Genomic DNA, 22,713 nt, shown 5'->3' on the forward strand with positions numbered 1-22,713 from the left:
GCTGCCCAGAGAGGTTGTGGAGTCTCCTTCTGTGGAGAGATTCCCAACCCACCTGGATGTTGCAATGCTGGGCAGCCTGCTGTGGGTGTGGGGCAGATTAGATGATCCCCAGAGGTCCCTTCCAACCCCACCATGCTGGGACTCTGTGGTTTACTGCTGGCTTGGCTGTACTGGGCTTTTGGTTGGACTTCATGGTGTTAAAGATCTTTGTGCAACTACAGCAGTTCTAAGAGTGTGTGCACGGAAGTTTCCTGCTTTGGGGCAGGAATCAGAAGGCTGCACCCCCTGCACCCCAGCAGGTGGGTGAGGGAAGGGGAGAGCCCTGGGGTATGTCAAAGGCAAAAAGAGGTCTTTGGTGATGGTCACTTTTGATAGGCACTTTTATGGCCCCTACCTTGAAGAGCCACTCTCTTAGCTGGCAATTCACAGCACTTCATTCTCCTCTGCTATTTCAAAGTTGCTTTTGATGTCGCAGGTTTTGTTCTCAGGACAATAAGGCACTTGATACCTTTCGGTGCTGCGTTTTGGAAGCCTTTTGGGTCTCCTTTTAGCCTGTGTTTGCCTTGTGTGTCTATTACCACTTAAATAACTGCGGTGGGGATTCATCAGCAGAAAGCAGAGCCCATCCTGGTCAGAGCAGCCCTGGCTGGAGGCTGGGGAACGAGGTGCTTGGCTCCTGATTAATCTCTCGTGGAATCGCTGGGTTTAGGAGCTTGGAAATAGGTGGGGAGGGGGAAAAGCTTTTGGTGGTGAGCTGCCATGCCCTGGGCTGGTGAAATTTCTGAGATGAAATTGCCATTTCAGGGCAGGGAAAATGGTTTAATAACTAACTGCCAAAGAGCTTTTAATGCAGCAAATAAAAAAGACTTATCATGAAGAAGAGGTCGCTGCATAAATTCTTCTGCCTCCTGGCAAGAGTCCTGTCCTAAAGATGCTCTAGGTTTAAAGTGTTAATTTCTGTGGTGTTACTGAATTGGGTTTAAAGGTCCCTGAAGACCTTTGAATCTCAGTAGCTAATGAGGCTTGCAGGAGGGAGCTTGAGAGAGGAAGAACTTACTGGCAGTGAGTAATGGTGGTGAAAGAGCTCCAGGATTGAGCAAGTCTGGTAGAGAATTAGAAATGATCGCTTTGGAGTTCAGGGCTTTTCTTGCCAGCTATAGATGTCCCCTGATGCCTCCTGCATCCCTCTCCCTGCAGCCTTTCATGTCCCAGCAGATGCTGTTCCCTGGCCAAACCCTTCATCTTGAGTGTTCCTAAGCCCTAGACTGCTTCCCAGGGCACCAGCTCCTCAAAGTTCTTCTTGGGATCACCGGCACATCTCACATCTCTCTGGGCTCTCCTCCTTGGCTCAGCTATCCCTGATGGAGGGGGTTTGGTGTCCAGGCTAAGCCACCCTTGCCAAAGATACTTAACCTTGTCCTCTTTCTTCCAGCTGGCCTTGCTGAACTTCTTCCACCCTGAGGACAAGCTGCACGTTGGAGAAGAAGGCCGCAGGGTCCGTCGCAATAAGAGGAGTAAAGGCAGCGAAGGGCCAGAGGGTGAGTCCTGCCTGTCCCGGGCAGCAAGCTGAGGCCAGCCTGAGCACTTTCATTTCCACTGCTCTCTTTCCACAATTGTCCAGCTACCCTGCCACATGAGAACTGCCTCCTTGTCCAGCTCCTCAAAGAGCTCCCCTGCTTTGCTACTGCAGAAGAGCACTGCTCCATTTCATATGGGGAGGGGAATGATCAGGGGGTTGGAGCAGCTCTGCTACAAGGACAGGCTGAGGGAGCTGGGGTTGTTCAGCCTGGAGAAGAGAAGGCTCCAGGGATACCCAGTAGCAGCTTTCCAATACCTGAAGAGGGCTACAGGAGGGATGGAGAGAGACTGTTTGCAAAGGCCTGCAGCAACAGGATGAGAGGCAATGGTTTGAAATGAGAGAAGAGGAGATTTAAATTGGATGTTAGGAACAAGCTCTGCACCATGGGGATGGTGAAACACACAACAGGTTGCCCAGGGAGGTAGTTGAGGCCCCATCCTGGAGCTATTCAAGGTGAGGCTTAACAGGGCTCTGGGCAGCCTGATTTAGTTGAGGATGCCCCTGCTGACTGCAGAGGAGGTTGGGCTGGATGACCTTTGTAGGTCCCTTCCACCCCAGAGCTTTCTATGATTCTCTGACTGGATGCCAGAGAAAGTAGGGAAGGAAAGAGTGGGGCAGTGGTCTGTGCATGGCTTGATGCCTGCTAAGCCCAAGTTGGGACTCAGGCTGTCGTTCATTTTCCTCTCTAGCTCTGTGAGTTTCCCATCTCCCCTGAAGCCTTCTGCAGTTTCACAGTGGAAAAACGTTTCCCTGTGGCTCTGCTCCAAGACAGAGCTCCATGAAGCTCCCCAGATTCCTCCTCCCTGAAACGCTGACAAGTATGATGCATTTGGTACAGACTCCCTGAGTGGTTCCAGCTAACTGTGGTCCATCATCTTCAGAGCCTGTGCCGCTCAGATGGCTCAGGCAGGATCGGAGTCCTTTTGCACCGACTCCTGGCAGTGTGTTCCAGTGCCTCCACAAGGCACTTCTGTAAGTAGCAAGTTTCCACTGTGCGCAGGGTGTAAGCGGAGTGCTGCAGGCAGATGTTGGAGGAATTAGCCTGGGCTGCTGGGCTGCTGAAGAGCTGCCTTTCCACTGCCAGATGTGCAGGGAATAGCTGCATGGGGAGACCTTGCTGTGGCCTGCCAGTACTTAAAGGGGCCTAGAAGAAAGACGGGGACAGGCTTGTTAGCAGGGCCTGATGTGACAGGAGAAGGGGTGATGGGCTCGAACTACAAAAGGAGATTCAGAGGACATAGAAGGAAGGAAAAATTGACACTTGAGAGTGGTGAGACACTGTCCCAGGTTAGCCAGAGTGGCAGTAGGTGCCTCATCCCTGAAAACATTCCAGGTGAGGTTAGGCAGGGCTCTGAGCAGCCTGGTCTGGTTGATGATGTCCATGCTGAATGCAGGGCTGTTGGACTAGTTGGCCTTTAAAGATCCCTTCCAACTCAAACCATTCTGTGGCTCTGTGAGGAATGGATGCTGAAAGTTGATGAGCTACCAAGAGCTTTTTCCTCAGCCTTGTGACAAGCATGTTGTGCTCTGTAACTTATCCTTACTTCCAAAATTTCCTTCATGTTCCTGGAAGGCTTCAGAGCTGAGTGCCTCCAGAAACACAGCACACGTCCCCTGGTTGGCTGTCCTTTTGCCAAGGAGGGGATTTGACCCCCTAGGGTGATGGGCATGAGGTCAGCAGGTCGTGTTTCTGGTGACACTAACAGGGCAGGTTGTGTTGGCCAGCAGTTACTTAGTGCTTGGCCATCCCCACTTTATTGGGCAGAGCAGAGTAAACTGTCAGGGGCAGGGCCTGACCTTGTAACAACCCTGCAAAGCCGTAAATAAACAGAGCGGCTTTCTGGTGTCACTTTGTGCTGTTTGGTTTAGAGCTACGTGAAGGAATCTCACTTTTTAGAGAGGAGGGACAATGAATGATGAAAGAGAGAAAGGGGGAGGGAAAAAAAAAGGAGAAACAAAGAAGAAAGGCAAAACCAACAAACGAAACGCTGATCCTGATCAAACCTCGGGCCCGGTAACACCGGCGTCTTCATCGGCTCTGCAAAACGGGGAGCCGATCCAATCTTTGATCTCCAAAGTGCCTCCCAGAAGATAAAAGTGGATGGACTATAAATTCCCAGAAGGAAGAAGATGTGCTTTCCACTTGAGGCCTCGCTAATATTTGTCTGGAATTAATTTGATGAACTTTCAAGTCCTTTCGCACGTGCGGCGAAAGACCAAAGCGATCCAGGCGTGGAAGCCCTGGTCCCCCTTCCACGGAGTCCTGCTTGCTTTGGTACCCACAGCAGCCTGGGCTTTGATGATTTATGCAGCAGAGAGAACACAGTTCCCTTCCTAGGAGGGTTTTTGTAGAGGAAAATTCCCTTTCAGGTCCTCTGCCAAAAAAGGTGGATTTGAGACAGGTCAGAATCGGTCCCGTGGAGTTAGGAGACGGTGATGGCCATGGCTGTGGCTGGAGCTCTGGGCAACCTGATCTAGCTGAGGATGCCTCTGTGTACTGCAGAGTGGGTTGGACTAGATGACCTTTGGAGGTCACTTCCAAGCCAGACCACTCTGTGATTCTGTGAATTTGGGAGGTCATGGGCAGGGAAGCCTTTGTTGCCTCTTTGTTGCCTCTCTGTCGCTTGCTGAAAAAGCCCCAGACAAGTCGTGTGCGCTGACGCAGAGCTGCTGCTTGGATCCTGCCCTTCTGACCAGGGCTCCAGTGTTTCAAGGGCTCCTCCTTTGAGGATTCCAGCTTCCTCCTAGCCCCTTGTCATGTTTTATGGTTGTGCTTGCTTAATGTTTGCTGGTGCCCTTCCATCCACAGTGCCCTGGAACCAATTAAACAAGCCGAGGTCACGTCCCAGGCTGAGGTGCTTGCCCAGCTCCGTGCTCCGCTCGCCGGCTCTCCTGCCTTGCTCTGGCATGGTCACCCTGCCCTAGGCAGATGGCTTTAATGGGCAGCTGAGGAGCACAGATCATCTTTCAAGGCGACTTCCTGCCCATGCCACCAAACCCAACATTTACACAGCTTTAAAAATCAGAGTTATTCCCTTTACAGCCCCACTTTACAATGTGCTTCCCACTCTGCCTTCCCAACTCCACCTGCCGCAGAATTCCCTTTTTAGTTCACCATAATTTGACCCTCTCTCCAATATCTTTTATTTGTCTTCCCCTCAGTCTCCCTTTCCTCTTTGTCCTGCTGTATTTATGCTGCTGTGGAACCTCTCTTGCTCCCAGATTAACAAATCACTCCGGAGCTGGTAATGAGCAACAGTTGTGCTAAGAGGAACCATCCCCAACGTTAAATTAGTCCACTTTTAAATAAACTGTGTACAAAAATGTTAGATCTCTATTCCCAGAGCCCCAGTGGGGGGGGGGGAAATGAATAAATATGCTGCTGGCTCTTTGCTGACAGAGCCAAAAGATGGGAGTAGCATGGTCCTAAGTACAGAGGTAATTCCCTGGGCTTGAGTTTATAAACGATGATGGAGATGCCAATAGGACTTGTTAAAAACATTGCTGGGGCAGGGGGGGAAAGCCCCAGCCCAGTTTCTTTTCCTCCTACTTTCATCTCTGTTCTCAGTTAGCTCCCTGCTGGGCTGCTTTCCTGGTTTGTTTGGGTTTCTGTGCTTTTTGGTTTGGGGTTGGGCTTTTGGTTTGGTTTGGTTTTTTTTTCTCCTTTCCAGGATGTTTTTCATCCTGGTGAGAAACACCAGCAATCCTTACCCATTCTTTGACTGGGAGCAGGGCAGCTGGAAGAGGCTGAGCAGATGGCTGGCCTTTAGCTGACAACAGTTTGGTTCCTACTCCTTTGGCAGTCCTGCCTGCCAAGGAAAGTCCTTGAGGAGAAGGCACAGGTTTGAGTGCTGCAAAGGGCTTTAGCTGGAATGAAACTCAGGGAGAGCAGAAGCTTGTCTTGATCCCCCACACTTCTACCTAGAGCTTTGGAAGTGATGTGCCAGCTAGGTGGATCCAGTGTTTCTCCCTGTTGGTTGTGTTCCTTGGTGGGTTTAAGATGGGTCTAGGGTGATTTTAGAGTCAGAGGATGACAGTGTGGAAGGGACATATCACCATCACTGGAGGTGTTCAGGAGGAGACTTTGATAGGGTGCTTGATGCAATGGTTTAGTTGGTTGGGTGGTGTTGGATGATAGGTTGGACATGATGATCTTGAGGGTCTCTTCCAACCTGGTCTGGTCTGGTCTATTCTATTCTATTCTATTCTATTCTATTCTATTCTATTCTATTCTATTCTATTCTATTCTATTCTATTCTATTCTATTCTATTCTATTCTATTCTATTCTATGGTTGTTAGGCCAACCCTCCCTACAGTCAGCAGGGGCATCTTCAACTAGATGGAGTTGCTCAAAGCCCCCTCCAAGCTGATGTGGAATGTTTCCAGGGATGGGGCATCTGCCACTTCTGGGCAATCTGGGACAGTCTCTCACCACCTGCAGTGTAACAAATTTCCTCCCCATATTCAGTCTAAATCTCCTGCTTTTAGTTCAAAACTGTCACCCCTCCTTCTGTCACATCAGGCCCTGCTAAAGAGTCTGTTCCCAGCTTTCTTCTAGGCTGCTTCAAGTACTGAAAGGCCACCACAAGGTCTCCCTGGAGCCTTCTCTTCTGCAGGCTGAACAACCCCAACTCTCTCATCTGTCCTTACAGCAGAGGGGTTCCAGCCCTCACATCATTTCTGTGGTCTCCTCTGGCCATGCTCCAACAGCTCCGTGACTCTGCTGTGCTGAGGAGCTGGACCCAGTCCTGCAGGTGGAGTCTCAGCAGAGAGGGGCAGAATCCCCTGCCTTGACCTGCTGCCCACACTGCTGGGGATGCAGCCCAGGAGAGGGCTGGGGGTGCACATTGCCAGCTCATGCCCAGCTCTTCACTCACCAGCATCCCCAAGGCCTTCTCCACAGGGCAGCTCTCAGTAACAGTTCTAGGAAGGTTTTAGGATGGTGTAGCAGGTGGCAGATGGTTCCTGACTCCCCCTCTTGCCCCAGGGCAGCCCTTGTTCCCACAGGTGCTGCCTTGGCCATTCCCCCACACTCCTGCTGCTGATGCAACAGGGCCTCATTTTTTTTTTCCTCCCTCTTCTCTTTCTTTAATATTATTATTACATCCAGATTACAATAGCAACTTTTCCTGCCTGCTTCCTCTCCTTTGGAAAGGGCAGGTTCATCCCTCTGCCTCCAGAACAATGGGTGCCTTTGTGTCAGCCCTGCACAACTCCCCAAAGGCCAGGCATTCCCAGAAACACAGATGGATGCAGGGCGATAGAGCCTTATTGTGCTCCGCAACCATGGTGATGAGCACTGGGTAAATACAGAGCGTTTCCTGGAGGCTGCAGCACGGCAGGCAGGCCCACAAGGCAGCCTCACCACAAAGTGCTTCCACTGACTGATTGCCTCCAGGATTTCTCCCTGGTTTTCCCTCGAAATGGAAGGAGGAGGGAATCTGGATTGAGGGGAATTAAGTTCAGAGGAGGTTTAGGAGGGACAGGCTGGAGAGGTGAGCCTGTGACAGCCTCATGAGGTTCAGCATGACCAACTGCAAGGTCCTGCAGCTGAGTTGGGGCAATCCCAGGTACCTGATAGAGGCTGGGCAGGGACTGGCTTGAGAGCAGCCCTGAAGAGCAGGACCTGGGGGTGCTGGTGGAGGAGAAGCTCAACAGGAGCCAGCAGTGAGCACTTGCAGCCCAGAGAGCCAAACCCATCCTGGGCTGCAGCAAGAGAAGCAGAGCCAGCAGGTCGAGGCAGGTGATTCTCCCCTTTTACTCAGCTCTGCTGAGACCCCACCTGGAGCACTGTGTCCAGTTCTGGAGCCTCTATTACAAGAAGGATCTGGAGGTGCTGGAAGGTGTCCAGAGAAGGGCCAGGAGGATGAGCAGAGGGCTGGAGCTGCTCTGCTGTGAGGACAGACTGAGGGAGTTGGGGCTGTTCAGTCTGGAGAAGAGAAGGCTCCAAGGAAACCTAATTGTGGCCTTCCAGCATCTGAAGGGGGCTACAAGAAAGCTGGGGAGGGACTCTTGAGGGTGTCAGGGAGTGATAGGACTGGGGGGAATGGGAAAAAACCATAGAAATGGGTAGATGCAGATTAGATGTCAGGAAGTAGTTCTTCCCCAAGAGGGTGGTGAGAGCCTGGCACAGGCTGCCCAGGGAGGTGGTGGAAGCCTCATCCCTGGAGGTGTTTGCAGCCAGGCTGGATGTGGCTGTGAGCAACCTGCTGCAGTGTGAGGTGTCCCTGTCCATGGCAGGGGGTTGGGACTGGCTGATCCTTGAGGTCCCTTCCAACCCTGACAGTTCTGTGATTCCACAATCAGGACAATCTCTTATCTGATATCTTCTTACCTGAAGGCATTGTTAAATCCTGGAACAGACTGCCCAGGGAAGTGATGGAGTCACCATTCCTGGAGGGCTTTAAAAGCCAAGGAGGGGTGGAGCTGAGGGACATGGTGACCTGGCAGTGCTGTTTAATGGTTGGACTAGATGATCTTGGAGGTGTATGCCAACCAAGAGCATTCTGTGATTCTTGGTCTAGGTGTAAGTGTGAAGGCAGTACATTTTTGGACACCTGACAAATTTCCATCATATCTTTGGTTCAAACTACTCTTGAATTTACTTTGTAGTGCTGAAGTCACTTTGACTTCACCTTCTCTGCAGTATCCATTCCCAAGCTTTGCTGAAGCCTCTCTTGGGAAGCCACAGACAATCATGTGTCATCTATGATGTGGCAGATCCCCAAGCAAGTCATCATTTGAGAGAAGCTCCATGTTCCTCAGGTGTGATGGAAAAGCAGAGGTGTGAACATCTAGGACTGAGTCAATGTGCTGGCTCAGCTTAAGGATTTTGAAGTCATGTTCTGTGTCCAGTTAGCATGGGAAGCTGGAAGGCAGGGTGGTGAGGTTCATCCCTGCAGCCTGTGTTGAGGCTGGTATTTTCATGTGACTGCATCAGCCAGCAAGAAGGAGACAGAGTCTGAAAACTGATGGGAGTCCAGAATTCTTCCTGGACCTCTGATATGAGCTGTGCCAGCTGGATGCAAAATATTAGAAGGAATTAGCTGGCTGGGAGAGGCACAAAGCCTGACTGCGTGATGGCCACGATGAGAAATCGTTCCAGGTCACAGCAGAATGATTGATGTGTCCTGGTCCATACACAACCTCTGTTTGCCTCCTGTCTTCTTCACCAGCCCTTCCAGTTGTGATCTGAACTCCCAGAATCTCAGCATGGTGGGGATTGGAAGGGACCCCTAGGGATCAGCTAGTCTACCACCCCTGCTGAAGCAGGGTCGCACACAGCAGATTGCCCAGCATGGCATCCGTGCAGGTTTGGAACCCCTCCAAAGCAGGAGACTCCACAACCTCTCTGGGCAGCCTCTGCCTGTGCTTCATTGCCCTCAAAGTGGCCAGGCTTCGTTCTTCTTAATGTTTACAAAGCCCTGATGAGGTGCTGTTGATTTGTTCCACCCTGCTGGAGCTGCTCTGGGGTCTGTTTGTCCTTCCCTGGGCTGCCTGGCTGACATAAGGTGGTGGGATGACCCTTGGGAGATTTTGTGAAGTCTTGAGGAGAAATCGTCTGGTCAGAATCCCCCCTCAGCTGCATGTTCAGGTCTTTGTGCTGATTCCATTGTTGGGTGGACTGCAGCTTGTGCTGCTGGGCTGGGCTGCTGGGCGCTGAGGCTGCGGTGTGTGCTTCAGCAGCCTTTGCTGGAACTTGATCTAAACTCGGAGCCTTGGTGGTGGTGGTTGTTGTTGGGTGTTTTTTTTCCCCCTTCCTCTTTACAGCTGCATGTTAAGCAGGCAGCAGTTATTAGAAGTGACTGGTGATTCTGTATGAATTCCACTTCTGAAAGCTGGGGCTTTTCAGAATGCCTCGGGTCAAATATTGAAGCTGAGGAATCTCAGATAGTTTCTTCTGTTACAAAACACAGCCAGGGCTAATGAGAGGAGAACAGATGTTCCAGCCAGGCAGGAATGCAACTGCATCTGAACTCTGTGTGCATCTCCACTGTGGATGCCATGCACCAAGCCTTGTAAATGCTGAGCTCAACTAGTAGCTGGTGATTCCCACAGCATGAGAGGCTTCATTGTCTCTTGCTGGAGTACTTGCAGCTGAGCTTTGATTCTTGCATATGAACCAGCTCCTCTGGCCACGGCCACAGGGTGTTCTGCAGGCAGACACAAGTGTGCTCAGCACCTAGCTGAGCCCAGCTGGTCACAGATCTACTCTGGCACAAAAGCTGTCTCTGTGAGGGTGTCAGAGCCCTGGAGCAGGCTGCCCAGAGAGGTTGTGGAGTCTTCTTCTCTGGAGACTTTCAAAACCTGCCAGGGGGTGTTCCTGTGTGCCCTGCTCTGGGTGATCCTGCCCTGGCTAGGGGAGTTGGACTGGATGAGGCTCCCTCATGTTCTGTGATTCTGCAAAGAGCTGAGGAGCTGATGCTGAAGATACAGACCTTCCTGGATGGCCAGGTGTGGCAGGCCAGGCACAGAGTCCTGCTGCAGGCTATCTGCCTTCTGCTCATCTTGGGTTGATTAAGGGTGGGACTGAACAGCCAAACCCAGAGCTGCCATGCTGATGGGGGGAAGTTGTCCTCAGCTGTGACCTCACTACACAGCTGCTGGGTTAGAGTAGACAAGGTACAGTAAGCATAAAGAAAGAACTAAAGAACTGCTGCCCAGAGCTGGAGACCACCACCACAGGGGAAATCTTGGGGGGAAAAACCTGTGAATGAGGCAGGGCAGTCACTTGTTTCCATTGGGGCTTTTTTGGCTGTGACACCAGATGCTTCAAGAATAATGTGGCCAGCAGCTCAAGGGAGATTCTCCTTCACTCCTCCCTAGTGAGGCCATACCTGGAGTACTGGGTCCAGTTCTGGGCTCCCTGCTTCAAGAGAGGCAAGGAACAACTGGAGACAGTCCAGGGGAGGGTACAAAGCTGCTGAGAGGCCTGGAGCATCTCTGTGAGGAGGAAAGGCTGAGAGCCCTGGGGCTGTTTAGCCTGGAGAAGAGCAGCTTGAGAGGGAATCTGCTCAAGGCTGATGAGTATTTGTCCCTGGAGGTGTTCAAGAGGAGATTGGGCATGGCACTTGGTGCCATGGTGTAGTAGGCAGGAGATCTTGGGTGACAGGTTGGACTTGATGATCTCTGAGGTCTCTTCCAACCTTATTGATTCTATGATTCTAATATCTAAAGGGTGGGGGTCAAGATGGTGGATCCAGGCACTTTGCAGTGGTGCCCAGTGACAGAACAAGGGGCAAAACCACAACCCAAGAGGTTCCACCTGGACAGGAGGAAAAACTTCTTCACTTTGAGGGTGCCAGAACACTGCTCCAGGCTGCCCAGAGAGGCTGTGGAGTGTCCTTCTCTGGAGAGATTCTAAGCCCACCTGGACACAATCCTGGGCAACCTGCTGTGGGTAAACTTGCTTTAGCAGGTGAGTTGGACTAAATGATCTGCAGAAGTCTCTTCCCAGCCCAACCATGCTGGGGTTGTGGGACTGTTTGGCTGGAAACCGATGCAGTTAATGCGAGTGGGATTTGGTGCGGTCCGTTAATGTGTTTGAAAGGCTGTGAACAGATAAACTCCGGAGTTGGCTGAGCCAGGCAGCGCTTCCCCACGTCCTGACTGCTTCAGGGACCTGCCCTTGGCTTCCCCAAGAGGGCTGAGGTCTCTCTTGGGTTTCCTTCAGCCCTCTGTTCAGCTTCCCAGGGCCCTCAGTCCCTGTGCGCGCACAGAGGTTGTTGGATGTCGCTGCCGTGCTCTTCCGTGTGGTTGTGCCATGAGCTTACAGGCAGCTGCTGCACGCTGCAGAGGCTTTCCAGCCCATTAGGCAGAATTACACAGGGGAGGAAGAAGAACAAGCAAAGCTCTGCGGGGATGAGGTAGGCAGGGAGATTTCCTCCCACCTGCCCTCCCTTCCTGACGGAGAGCGGCGGTGGGAAGGGCGCAGCTGAAGCCTGCAGCGCACGCTTGGAGCGAGCCGGTTTGTTCCCTCGGCCGGCTCAGGCAGAACCTTGCTGCAGCACCACTTGGGAATCGTTTCTGCTGGAATTCATGACATATGTTAGTTGTTTATCTTAGTGGGATATGACTTAAAATGTCAGGATGGTTTGTGTTAAGCAACAAGCGGATAAAACAAACAAAATAAAAGCACAGCTGTAATACTACGCTTTAAAAATGGCTCAGGAGATGTGGGGACTGATGAAAGTAAGCAATAGGGTGCAGGGGGCTACAGAAAAGAAGCTTTTCCTGGAGTCCAAGCAGCAAGCCAAAGAGGTGGTGGGGGGGGGGGTGGGAAGTAAAAGCCTGGAGATACCCAAATTAGAAAGGGGAACGTTGTTTGTCAGCTCTGCTGTCGAGATCCAGCCTTTGCAATCCAACCTAAGCGCCTGAGGGAAGACACAAGGCACGTCACAGTCCTCTTCCCTAGCCAGTGAGAGTGTGGAGGATGAAATGTGATGGCCACAGGTTCTGCTGTGAACTCCAGGAGCTTGGCTGGGAGTGGTGATGTGAGCTTGGGAGGGTGGAGATTTATGTCTGATGGGGTTTTTGAGTTTCTGAGAAGGCAGCACAGTTACTTTGCCAGCAACAGTGGCTCTGCAGTTAATTGAGAGCAGGATTTGCCTTTGTTCACCAACACATTTGCACTGTGGTGTGCTTGCACCTACTCAGTGGAGACTGGATTTGTTTCTCTAAGAGCCTTCATGGTATCAGTAGGCTGTCCTGGTACGTTGCCACCAAGCCCCAGGTGGATCTGGATGAGATTGAGGAGATAAATCAACTTGGTTGCTCTTTGTGCCATACAAAGTGATGGAAATTCCTGGTGCAGTGGGTGAGAGTCCCTCTGCCTTACTCAAACAAGCAGGCAGCTGAAAGGTCATGGAGTAAGGTAGTCATCCCAGGAGGTGACTGGACCCAGCCCTGTCCCCCAAAGCAGGACCAACACCATGGCAGAGGTGATGACAGCAAAGGTGACAGGCTTCTGTTTAGGATGGCTGCTGTCCTGGCTTAGTGCTTCTGCAGCCCTACACCTATGCTGTTCCTCCTGCCAAAAAGCCCCTAGGAGATGTGCAGGGCTGCTGCTCCAACAGCAGCTGATGAGCTGCAGGTCTCACTGTCCTTTTTAAGGCAGAAAACCCATGAGAGCAGTTCCATTCACCCTGCTCCTTCCAGCTGAGGCAGAGCATGGGTGCTCAGCAAGGCATCTTTACTTGGACTCATGACACAGGTGGTTGACTGATGGTCTCCTAGGTCTGTCTCTTTCAGTTCTGATCGTCTTGAACTGTCTTGAGACACTGGGACAGGTTGCCCAGGGAGGTTGTGGATGCTCTCCCCCTGGAGGTGTTCAAAGCCTGGTTGGATGAAGCCATGAGCAACCTGGCCTAGTGGAAGGTGTCTCCATGGCAGGGGGGTGGAACTGGATGATCTTTGAGGTCCCTTTCAACCCAAACCATTCTATGGATCTGTGACCTAAAGACTTTTTCCCCCTCTAATATGATTAAGGACGAGTATAAAGAGCATCACAACCTACTGGCAGCGGTGGCCAGTGTCTCTTTATATTTGCATTTAACTGTCCTCCCATTCCTTTTGAGGCTGACCAAGTTATTCCCTGATGTGAAGAGTCCTGGCTTTCAGTTGTCAAACTAGGCAAAAATCTCTTTGAGTATTGCCAGGAGGAAAAAATCTTTGGCAACAGCAGAAAAAAAAACCTGTTACTTGATGAGATCTTGCATTGTCTGAAGCTGTCTGAGGAAGAGAGATTGTGGCTCTCTGAGGAATCCAGTGTCGCTCCAGGGACTTGAGAGATGGGGCAGGGATGAGCTGTGACTTTTCTCCATTTGTTTTCAGAGCAATGAGCTTGAATTGGGGTCTGGTGTTAAGAGGATCAGAGGAACAGAGAAGGGAGCAGGCTACTGATCCATGGAGCTCCTGGAGCAGCATCTGATCATCTGGATGACACATGGATGTAGGCTTGTCCTTTGACAGATTGTTCAGAGGAGTAAAGCAGTGAGGCAGCAGAAGGCCACTCTCATACCTAACTCACCACAAGAGAAATGACTCTCAGCCTTTGGTGTTGAGGCACAGGCTCCTCTCAGCCCTTCTGGCCGAGCAGCATGGTGTTCCAGAAGTGTCAGAGCAGACCTCAGCATGTGAGACTTCCCCTGCAGGCATATGGAGACATGGGTAAAGCCTGTAAGAGAGATGAAGAATAGCCTCAAAAAGTGGATGTAGCCAAGAGAGTGGCTGCCAAGAGGAGCTGCAAAGTCTTCTTGATCTTTCGGGCTGGAGGAGACTGCCTTTGAGCGTTAGGCAGCTTCACTCAGCACAGGGGTGGGGGAATCAGAAGTGGCAGCTATAGATTGGCCCTAAGCCAGTCTTGGGCACTCAGCAGCTTATAACTCCAGAACATGACAGGGCTGCCACTAAACAAAGCCTCCTGAAATGCAGGGCTTGTGTTCGTGCTGCGCACAGAGGTTAGGTGCAGTGAGGCTGAGCAGCGTGCTGGGGTGGCCTCCAGGGAGGGACGCTTGGTGTGGAAGGAAGGTGCTGTCAAGTGAAGGACAAGGAGGGGAGGTAATGGGATGCCATCATGTAGCAGATATAACCAGAAAAAAAAGATGACAGAGTGGCTGTGTTCACACTTGAATTTTGAAGAGCTTCAAACAAATGGAAACAAAAGAAGAGAGAGAAACAACAATGGTGAGTGAGGAGAGACGGAGTGGCCTTACAGAGCCACAGAACCATGGAATGGTTTGGGTTGGAAGGGACCTTTAAAGGCCATCTAGTCCAACCTCCCTGCAGTGAGCAGGGACATCCTCAACTAGATGATCCTCATGTCTCAAGCAGTGCTGTTTTGTCCTTGTCCCACTTTGAACAGTCAGCTCCCCATCCTGTTACAAAACAGACTCCCTGTGTTCTGAAACCAGCACCAGCCTTGTGGCAAGGACATCACCTTGGCTTCAGCCATCCTGCCTGTAACTGCAGGCAGCAGCTTTCCTCCACATTTAGCAGAAGACCTCCCCCTTTCTCATCCCACCCCCCAAAACAAGTTCTTTATCATGAGGGGAGTGGAACACTGGAACAGGTTGCCCAGGGAGGTGGTTGGAGCCCCATCCCTGGAGATATTGAAGGTGAGGTTCAACAGGGTAACCTGATCTAGTGGAGGATGTCCCTGCTGACTGCAGGGAATTTGGGCTGGATGAGCTTTGGAGGCCCCTTCCAACCCAGAGCATTCTGTGTATCACAGGATCACTAAGGTTCGAAGAGACCTCGAGGATCATCGAGTCCAACTTGTCACCACAGACCTCATGACCAGACCATGGCACCAAGTGCCACATCCAATCCCCTCTTGAACACCTCCAGGGATGGGGACTCCACCACCTCCCTTGGGCAGCCCAGTGTGATACTGTGTATGAAAAACCCACTCTGGCAAGGCATGTGAGAAGCTTCGAGTAGTGCACAATGGCTTTCACCTCCAGGATACTTCATAGAATCAATAAGGTTGGAAAAAACCTCAAAGATCATCAAGTCCAACCTGTCACCCAACACCTCCTGAACAACTAAACCATGGCACCAAGTGCCACATCCAATCCCTTTTTGAACACCTCCAGTGATGGTGACTCCACCACCTCCCTGGGCAGCACATTCCAATGGCCAAGCTCTCTTGCTGGGAAGAATTTCTTCCTAGCATCCAGCTTAAACCTCCCCTGGCATAGCTTGAGACTGTGTCCTCTTGTTCTGGTGCTGGTTGCCTGGGAGAAGAGACCAACCCCTTCCTGGCTACAACCTCTCCTCAGGTAGTTGTAGAGAGCAAGAAGGTCTCCCCTGAACCTTCTCTTCTCCAGGCTAAACAGCCCCAGCTCCCTCAGCCTCTCCTTGTGGGACTTGTTCTGGAGCCCTCTCCCCAGCCTCCTTGCCCTTCTCTGGAGTTATCCAGATCTCTCATGTTTCCTCAGTATTCGGGAGCTGCTCTCCAAGAGCTGTAGCCTTCCTCTCTGGACCTGTTGAAGAAGCACTTTCTTCTCCAGGAAAGTCTGTGGGGGAAATCCTCTTGTTTCAGGATTTGTATCGCTGACTGATACCTTAGTCAGGTCCAAGAAGCTTTCATCTGGATACACCAAATTTCCTGAAGATGTTGAAAACATATTGGTTCCAAACCTCCCCCCAAGCCCCACATGTTCTAGATTAAGCATGTGTTTGGGAGCTAACATCCTTCTTTCCCCAGCTCCAGCCTGGTCTGGCATTAATAACACCGAGCTTAAAACTATTTGAAGAGCCTTAAGTATCTCGTGGCCATGTAAATGTCATTACAGGGAGCCACTGAGGTTTGGGGGGCTGACCCAAGTGGAGGGGTTTGATCCTATTTATTGGGACAGTTTGCATCAAAGAAGGCTGTAGATTCCTCATAGTAACACTTGAGCTCTTCTTTCTACACCTTCCACCAGTAGGATTGGTCCAACAGAGATAGGGCATTGAGGGGAGGCTTAATGAGTAGGACTGCTTTAATACTTAACCAGCATAATGGTTCCTTCTGGTCTGGACTGATTGATTCAGAGATTCAGGGAATGGTTTAGGTTAGAAAGGACCTTGAACACCATCTAGTTCCAACCCCCCTGCCATGGGCAGGGATGCCTCTCAACTAGACTCAGCTTGCTCATCCAGCCTGGCCATGAACACTTCCAGGGAAGAGGCATCCACAGCCTCCCTGGGCAACCTTTTCCAGTGTCTCACCAGCCTCACTGTACAGAATTTCTTCCTAACCTCCAGTCTAAATCTGCCCTCCTCAAGCTTCAATCCATTTCCTCTTATCCTATCACTACAAGCCCTTGCAAAAAGTCCCTTCCCAGCTTTCTTGTAGCTCCCCTCCAAGTACTAGAAGGCTGCTTTAAGGTCTTCCCTGGAGCCTTCTCCAGGCTGAACAACCCCAACACTTTCATCTGTCCTCACATCATTGCTGTGGCCTCCTCTGGACCCACTCCAACAGCTCCATGTCTCTGCTGTGCTGAGGACTCCAGAGCTGGACCCAGCACTGCAGGTGGGGTCTCAGCAGAGTGGAGCAGAGGGGAGAGGAACTGGTGGGTTGGCTTTGGTGTTGCTCTGTAGTGAGACAGGGAGACTGATATTGATAGTTCAAACCTCCATGCTGTGCTATGTGCATGCTTTGATAGTGTGAACAAATGGATTGGTGCAGAAATGGTGAATTAGCAGAAATAATAAAGGAGGCCACACCATCATTTCCCCATGGCCCAAGAGCATGAGGGAGGCAAATGAATATTGCTGTTGAAAAGGCTCCTGTGAGGTTGCTGAGTATTTCTGTGCTCCTTCTCTCGTCTTGCCTCTCATGAGCCATGGGAGCTGCAGGTAGGGTCTCAGTAAAGCAGTGGTGCAGAATGCCCTCCCTTGTCCTGCTGCCCACACTGCTAGGGATGCAGCCCAGGAGATGGTTGGCTTCTGGGCTGGGAGTGCACACTGCTGGGGACTCTCCAGCTTTTCACTCACCAGCACTGCCAAGTCCTTCTCCACAGGGCTGCTCCTCAGTAGATGTCTTTGTTCTGAGCCGCGTGTAGGCACCACGAGGATGTGGTCATGGAAGTCATAGAATCAGTCAGGGTTGGAAGGGACCTCAAGGATCAGCCAGCTCCAACCCCCCTGCCATGGGCAGGGACACCCCACACTAGATCAGGCTGGCCAGAGCCTCATCCAGCCTGGGCTTAAACACCTCCAGGGACAGGGCCCCAACCACCTCCCTGGACAACCCATTCCAGGGCTTCACCACTCTCATGGTGAAGAACTTCCTCCTCACCTCCAGCCTGAATCTCCCCACCTCCAGCTTCATTCCATCCCCCCTAGTCCTATCACTGCCTGAGATCCTGAGCAGTCCCTCCCCAGCCTTCTTGTAGCCCCCTTCAGACACTGGAAGTTGTTGACTCTGCTCTTGGCAGCTGAGCTTTCGAGCAGCCTCCCTGGGTGCTGCTCCCCTGTTTGATTTCTGGGGTGGTCAGCCTCTTGTAGGCTTGAGAGGGACAAAACCAAACTCACCATCATTGCAAGGCTCTGCTCCCCTCACTAAACCCAGTTTGAACTGTTTGGCAGGAATTTAAACTATGCCTTGTTAATCCCCACACAGGACTAAGAAGTGAACCCAGGGCTTGGGGGCTGGGTTTTTTCATCTCCTATTTATATCAGCAGATGTCCTGGAGAAGGTTTTGATAGATGTATCTTTTTTTTTCCTCCCTCCCTTCTCCTTTTGTATTTATAGTAAATCACAGCAGTGTGTGGTGTGCAGAAAGACAAACCAGGGAAGGAGGGGGGGGGGGGGGAGAAAGTAAACTCTATCAATCTTTATGAGAGAAAACATGTCAGATGTAATATCCTTGAGTTGCATCACCATCTGGTTTGGTTGGGGAAGGGTTTTTGTTGTTGTTGTTGTTGGGGTTTTGGGGTTGGTTTTTTTTTGGTCTTTTCTGAAGTGCTTGGAAGTGATCCAGCAGATGGTGGGGCTGCCAGGAGCTGGGGGCTAGAACCTGCTCCCTGAAGCATGGTTAGATGTCTTCTGCTGCTTGCTGGGCCACAGCTGCGCTCTTTTTACAGCACAGAAACTCATCTAGTGCAAATCCTTTCTGCAGCTTCAGTGGGAAACTCACATCTCAGCTGGCTCGTTGCTGAGACCCATGGCCACAGTGCTTTCTGCTGGAAGTGGCTTGGCATTGCTTGGAGGCTTCCCCTTGCTGCTGCCCAGCTGGATGGCTCTGCAGGCAGAAGGCTTCCAGCATAGCTCTTTCCTTTTGCTTGGGCTTTTTTTGTTGTGGCTGTCTCTTACTCTCTGTGCTTTTCCCTCACAGCTTGCTGCTCTTTCTGGTATGCCATGGCATCCTGGCCTGCATCAGGAGTGGTGTGCCCAGCAGGGACCAGGGAAGTGGCTGTCTCCCTGGGCTCAGCACTGCTGAGGCCATACCTTGAGTGCTGTGTCCAGTTTGGGAGCCCTCATGGGTCTCAAGGGCTGGCCATGCTGCTTTGGGTGCAGCCCAGGGTGCAATCTCCCTTCTGGGCTGCAAGTGTCCAGCTCATGGCCAGCTTTTTGTCAGCCACTACCCCTAAGTCCTTTTGCACATCATCTCTCAGCCTGTACTGATGATATGGATTGTCCCAGCCTATGTGCAGGACCTTGCACTTGGCCTTGTGGGATGTCATGAGGTACACCTGGGCCCACCTCTCCAGGTCCCTCTGGATGGCATCCCATCCCTCTGGCTTATCAACTGCACCACTTAGCTTGTTGTCTCCTGCAAACTTGCTGAGGGTGCACTTGCTCCCACAGTCTATATCATTGATGAAGGTACTAAACAGCAGGAGAGGACTATGAAAGACTTGCATTTGCCTAATGTAGGCATTTAACCTGCTCCATCAACTAACAGCCAAGCAGTAGGTCATAGGTGGCCAACCACCTAAGCCTTATTGAGCTTTGTTGCATAAATGTTGGTGTGTGGCTCAGCAGAGCATGGCAGCAAGAATTCTCTTCTCTGCATGTCCAGCTTGGGACAATGACATCAAGTGAAGTTTTCAAGTCTTGAACCTCAGCACCTTTCATACCAAGGGATTGCATTGGGCTGGAAGGGACCCTCCAAGGTCATCTTGTCCACCCCCCCTGCAGTCAGCAGGGACATCTCCAACCAGATCAGGCTGCCCAGGGCCACATTGAGTCTGATCTTGAATGTCTCCAGGGATGGGGCCTCAACCACATCCCTGGGCAGCCTGCTCCAGTGCCTCACCACTCTCATCATGCAGAGCTTCTTCCTGATGTCCAACCTAAACCTCTCCTCCTCCAGTTCCAAACCATTGCCCCTCAGCCTCTCACTGCAGGTCCTTCTAGGGCAGTGATCATGCCCCTGCACTCAGCACTGCTGAGGCCACACTTTGAATACTGGGTTAGGTTTTGGGCCCCTCACTCCAATGAGGACATTGAGATGTTAGAGCAAGTCCAGAGGAGGACACTCAAGCTGGTGAAGGGTCTAGAGCACAAGTCTTGTGAGGAGTGGCTGTGGGAGCTGGGGTTGTTTAGTCTGGAGAAGGGGAGGCTAAGGAGAGACTTCATTACTCTCTACAGCTCCCTGAAAAGAGGTTGGAGTGAGGTGGAGATTGGTCTCTTCTCCCTAGCATCAGGTGCCAGAGCAAGAGAAGATGGCCTGAAATTGTGCTGGGGAAGTTGAGATTGGAGATTAGGAAAACTTTCTTCCTGGAAAGAGTGGTCAGGCTTTGGAAGAGGTTACACAGGGAGGTGGTGGAGTCACCATCCCTGGAGGTGTTCAAGAAAGGTGCAGCCATGCCACTTGGGGACATGGTTTGATGGCCATGGTGGTGTTGGGTCAGTGGCTGGACTGGATGATCTTGGAGGTCTTTTCCAACCAAGACAATTCTATGATTCTAAGCAGTCCCTCCCCAGCCCTCCTGGGGAGCAGGGGTTTGATATTACAGAATAGAACACAGAATGAGCCAGGTTGGAAAAGACCTTTGAGATCATGGAGTCCAACCTAACACCCAACACCATCTGATCAACTAAACCATGGCACCAAGCACCCCATCCAGGCAGGGGAGGTTCAGGTTGGATGTTAGGAAGAAGTTCTATACAGAGAGAGTGATTGCCCATTGGAATGTGCTGCCTGGGGAGGTGGTGGAGTCACCATCACTGGAGGTGTTCAGGAGGAGACTTGCTGGGGTGCTTGGTGCCATGGGTTAGCTGTTTGGGTGGGTTGGATTGGTTGATGGGTTGGACACGATGATCTTGAAGGTCTCTTCCAACCTGGTTTATTATTCTATTATTATTCTATTACCTCCAGTGCTGGTGACTCCACCACCTCCCTGGGCAGCACATTCCAGTGGCCAATCACTCTTTCTGTGAAGAATTTCTCCCTAACATCCAGCCTAAACCTGCCCTTGATCCTTTCCTTTGGTGGCACTCTCCCCAAACCCCCTAAGCTCTTTGTCACCTCTGTCACCCGGAGAAAGAGCTGAGGAGGTGGTTGAGGCCCCATCCCTGGAGGTGTTTAAGCCCAGGCTGGATGAGGCTCTGGCCAGCCTGATCTGGTGTGGGGTGTCCCTGCCCATGGCAGGGGGGTTGGAGCTGGCTGATCCTTGTGGTCCCTTCCAACCCTGACTGATACTGTGATACTATGAGTGTTTGAGGAGGGGGGGGAAAGGAGGAAGAATTCCCTCTTGCTGGCTGGGACAAACCTTTCCAGTGAAACCCTACAATTCAATTATCCACCCCCTCCAAGTGAGAGAGGAGCAGCTGCAAAGCCCAGAGGCTGAGCAGCTCCCAGGGCTCGCTGAGGCTGCGCTTGGTGGCGGTTGTCGGTTGGGGTTTTTTCCCCCCCCGTGTCAGAAGTATTTCTGTGTCTGTCGAAAGATTCACTTGCAGAGCCCTTAACATCTCTCTCTGCCGTGCCTGGAACAGATGGGTGTGTTGTAATATAGACTGTGAACATTGACATTGCATGTGGTTCTCATTCCCCCCATTCATCTTTGAAGCTAATTGGTTCCATCCAGCTGCAATGTGTTTGGCTGGCCGCAGCTATTTGTACTTTCACTCTGGTTATAGGGCTGGGGGTGTGATATATGGAACATGAAATAAACTCTCGTGACTCCCAGCTCTGAAGAGACACAGGCACAGCATTGTGCTGCCCTAGGATTCATTTTTTTTTATATATATATATATTGTTGTTATTTAAATTGTGGCCCTCAAACCATTTTGGGGGGGGTTGGTTGGTTGTTTTTCTCCTCCTCCGCTGGGTTTTGTTCGTAACCGGCTGGAGGTCGCCGGTGCGATCGCCTCTCCCTCTGAAACACCAACAGTCAGGTTGGAAAAGGCCATTGGAATGGGCTGCCCAGCCAGCTGGGGGAGTCACCATCCCTGGAGGTGTTCAGAAAGGGATTGGATGTGGCACTTAGGATTAGATAGGATAGAATCAACCAGGTTGGAAAAGACCTTCGAGACCATCGAGTCCAACCTATCGCCCAGCACCATCTGAGCAACTAAACCATGGCACCAAGCACCCCAGCCAGGCTCTTCCTAAACACCTCCAGTGATGGTGACTCCACCACCTCCCTGGGCAGCACATTCCAGTGGCCAATCTCTCTGTCTGGGAAGAACTTCTTCCTAACATCCAGCCTAAACCTCCCCTGGTGCAGCTTGAGACTGTGTCCTCTTGTTCTGGTGCTGCTTGCCTGGGAGAAGAGACCAACCCCCTCCTGGCTGCAACCTTCCTTCAGGTAGTTGTAGAGAGCAAGAAGGTCTTCCCTGAGCCTCCTCTTCTCCAGGCTAAGCAACCCCAGCTCCCTCAGCCTCTCCTCATAGGGCTGTGTTCCAAACCCCTCACCAACTTTGTTGCCCTTCTCTGGACTCGTTCCAGCAAGTCAACCTCCTTCCTAAACTGAGGGGCCCAGAACTGGACACAGGACTCGAGGTGTGGCCTAACCAGTGCAGTGTACAGGGGCAGAATGACCTCCCTGCTCCTGCTGGCCACTGTGTCAGTGAGACTGTGTCCTCTTGTTCTGGTGCTGGCTACCTGGCTACAACCTCCCTTCAGGGCTCTGGGCAACCTGATCCAGTTGAGGGTGCCCTTGCTACCTGCAGAGGGGGTTTGACTGGATGACTTAAGGAGGTCCCTTCCAGCCCAGCCCATTCTGTGGTTGTGTGGAGAGAAGCACACTCAGTGGAGAGTGACCCAAAGGCATCCTCTGGGAAGGATCTCTTTGTCTCCTGCTGGTTCCTGTTGTATTGGTTGTGGAGGCAGGATGAGGTCAGTGGTTTTGTCATGCAGAAGAGACCATGCCAGGTAGTCTGCAAAACATTGTCACACAGTGGAAGGAAACTTCCTGCAAAGGAGGAGACCCAAGACCAACCACCCTGGCCCTGCTGCAACAGCTCCATGTCTCTGCTGTGCTGAGGACTCCAGAGCTGGACCCAGCACTGCAGGTGGGGGCTCAGCAGAGCAGAGGGGAGAGGATCTGGTGGGTTGGCTTTGGTGTTGCTCTGTAGTGAGGCAGGGAGACTGAAACCTCCATGCTGTGCCATGTGCATGCTTTGATAGTGTGAACAAATGGATTGGTGCAGAAATGGTGAATTAGCAGAAATAATAAAGGAGGCCACACCATC

General features: G+C 51.6%; 1 protein-coding gene across 5 annotated transcripts in view; it reads left to right on the top strand.

Moving 5' to 3' along the window:
• Nucleotides 1-22,713, top strand: part of EDA (ectodysplasin A) — a 90,229-nt gene that overhangs the window by 51,457 nt on the left and 16,059 nt on the right. For all 5 annotated transcript variants that reach the window (XM_068157611.1, XM_068157610.1, XM_068157608.1 and 2 more), the window contains exon 2: nt 1,433-1,538. In XM_068157611.1, the coding sequence (XP_068013712.1) occupies nt 1,433-1,538 (106 nt within the window). The remainder of the gene's footprint in view (nt 1-1,432; nt 1,539-22,713) is intronic.

Source organism: Melanerpes formicivorus, unplaced genomic scaffold (genome assembly GCF_026170545.1).
Source record: "Melanerpes formicivorus ecotype bairdi unplaced genomic scaffold, bMelFor1.0.p_v2 SCAF_37, whole genome shotgun sequence".
Lineage (NCBI taxonomy): Eukaryota > Metazoa > Chordata > Aves > Piciformes > Picidae > Melanerpes > Melanerpes formicivorus.